At 42.9% G+C, this 2665-nt stretch overlaps 1 protein-coding gene across 1 annotated transcript; it reads right to left on the bottom strand.

The window, feature by feature from the left end:
• nrtn (neurturin) lies at nt 1–1981 on the bottom strand. The gene is made up of 2 exons (XM_026997217.2): nt 1744–1981; nt 1–428 (listed from the first exon to the last, which is right to left on the bottom strand). The coding sequence occupies exons 1-2, from the start codon at nt 1979–1981 to the stop codon at nt 1–3; spliced, it is 666 nt and encodes a 221-aa protein (XP_026853018.2).
• Between the last annotated feature and the right edge of the window lie 684 nt (nt 1982–2665).

Here is a 2665-nt window from a genome sequence, read left to right as displayed (position 1 = left end):
TCATATACAGCCGCACTCCAGCGCGGAGACGTCGTGGATGGTATGGTAACGGTTGAGGTTGTCGAGGAAGGAAATGTCCGGCTCGTATGCTGTGGGCCGACAGCAGGGGCTGTGTCGAGCCTTCACCTTACTGTCTCGCATGAGCAGACGCTCGCGCTTCATAAACGCCAGCGTCATGTCATAGTTACGGCGGCTGGCCGTGCATTTACCGCTGCAATATCGGAAAAGGACAATCTCGTCGCTGATGTATCCCAGTCCTAGTTGGCTGACCGTCACTTCCACGTCCCGCAGCGAGCACGGCTTGGCGCCATTCTTGGCCCGTTTAGTCCTTTTGCCCAGTTTAGCATCCCTCCGTGCCTTCCTCTCCACCAGGGCGCTGATGACTTGCTTCAGCTCTCCTTCGGTGAAGCTCTGGAATATGTGAATTACTGAGCACAGGATAAAAGAAGGAGCGTTCATTAATGTCACATACAAAAAGCCAGCTCAACCATCCTAAAGACACTTGAGGCCCGTGCAATTAAAAGTGGACTTGAAATTAAGATGACTATGTATCCTAATTGAAGGGAGTGCTTTTTTCATACAGAGAATTATCCATTGCTCCTAAGAGGTCTGCCCCTTTACATGATCTAATAAGACCGGTGTTATGCTAACCTAATGAAAAAATCCCTTGAGACAGATCTTAGGCTTTGTCTGTGAGTTACTTCACTAAGTGCTCCAGTAATCGAGTGGATGAGTTCGACTGCCTTCCATTGTGGAGAATTCATAAAGATATCACCAGTTGGTATAGATGCTATATATAAGTGGCAGAGGGAAGCGCTCTCAGCAATCTGATACAAACTCTTTTGAGTGGGTCAGCAGAAGAAACAGGACAGAGGCAATTTGTCAGCTTTGTCAGATCTTGAAAAGAACTTGTATAAATTACCGAATGGACAAAGAATCTTATTAAACTAATTTGAACCATCTAATGTGTAAACGAAGAAAGAAATAACACACAACATAAGACCCGTAAACTCCAGTATCATTATGACTCTACTGACACCTTGACAATTAACAATGTCCTATCTCATTAAGTGGATTTCTTTAAATGGAGTGGTAATCTGATTTCATGAGGTTTATACTGTTAGGACCTAAGGATAGACGTTTCAAAGAGCACACTGAGCCCATCTGACCCATTTCACTTAGGTAATGCTCTGATCCCTCCTCCACCTCAGGCCCCACTTTTGTCAGTTGGAATGTCAGAAATTTGTCTGAGCTGAATGTTGTTCTGAATTTGGGTGTGTACTCGTTACTACTGCCTCAGTATTGTAGATGAGATGCAACTGATGATCAGGAGCTGCACTGTTATGATCTTCTTTCTACTGTCTGCTTCTCTTCATACTATTCATATGATTTAAAAACTATAATTATGAGGTTAAACCTTCACCTGAACCTAATTCCGTCACTGGTCATAGGCAAGCATGGTAGGGAAAAACAAATGGCCACGATACCCTCTACAGATATGTTCTACCACTCATATAGAATTGTAATAACATTTATATTTCAGGTTCAAAAGATTTCATATTCCATTCTGTATACGATCAAATCTAATTCAGATTACACAGGCCAGTCTGGGGAAAAATGGCATGGCAGAGGGAAGCATACTTTTCTGCTGATTTTGCTTGAGAACAAATATCCCATCAGACCATGAAGCTAGCCCTGTCTTATGAGTTTCCACTGAAACAGTGAGAGGAAGGACAGGCTTACACTGAGAGATCACCGAGTTGGGTCCATGTGCTGATCTGACCCTTCGAAACTTCGTACCAGTCCCAGAGGAAGAGCTGTTTGAGGACATAGATGATGCAGGTGATGATGATGATGATGATGATAATCCCAAGTGAAGAGAAACTGGTGCTTTTGGGGGAAGCAGGATTCTAGAGAGAAAGACGGACAGTGTAGCACCACAGAGTGTCAAGGTGATGGCGGCACACCTCCATAACTTCATCTTAAAGCGAGTAGGAGCATTGGCACTCTGCAAGAGAAGATAAAGGCTTCATGTTGTAATGTGGTACAAGGGTGACTCAGCGCTTGCTTACTGTACCATTGCATCCCCACATGAACAAAACCAGTTTGTAGTGCATAATTTTACCATTCTCCCCTGCTGGATCGATAAAGGTGTTTTATACATAAAAATGTTTATTTGGCATCTGGCCACAGATTATTGATAATGTTTGCCATAATGGTAAGTTACTGTCTGATAACTGTCTGTGTTGTAGGGATCTATGCCTATTCTCTGGCCTTAGCATTTCTGGGATATTTGGAAATTTCTTGTTTACAGGCACGTGCCAGACATGTTACATGAGCACTGGAGAATTTTTCCCTTCTGTGAGAAAAATTTCCCTTAGACAGGCTCGTCCCACAGCAAATTCATTTACAGATGTTAACACAAATGGTTCTACCATCCGCAAATATTTTACTTTTCTGCCAATCTCGTTCTGGTTCTGAGTCACCTAATGCTTACTGCCGTGGCTATAGGAGGAAAGGTGAGGTGCTTTTCCCATTTATATGTATTCAGTGGAGGAACTGACACATTCATCACCAGAATGCTCTTTTTATGGTCTTACTATAATGAATGTTAAAAGATGAAACTGGAAATCTTGCATACCCTCTACATAGACTATTTCTGAGT

The sequence above is a fragment of the Electrophorus electricus genome, chromosome 26 (assembly GCF_013358815.1).
Source record: "Electrophorus electricus isolate fEleEle1 chromosome 26, fEleEle1.pri, whole genome shotgun sequence".
NCBI classification, from domain to species: domain Eukaryota; kingdom Metazoa; phylum Chordata; class Actinopteri; order Gymnotiformes; family Gymnotidae; genus Electrophorus; species Electrophorus electricus.
This window is presented reverse-complemented; position numbering and strand designations above follow the sequence as displayed.

Coding starts and splice junctions, on each gene's coding strand:
- nrtn (XM_026997217.2), bottom strand. CDS start 1,981: ATGAAGTTATGGAGGTGTGCCGCCATCACCTTGACACTCTGTGGTGCT. Junction 429..1,743: donor CAACTCGGTGATCTCTCAGT/GTAAGCCTGTCC, acceptor TCCTGTGCTCAG/TAATTCACATATTCCAGAGC.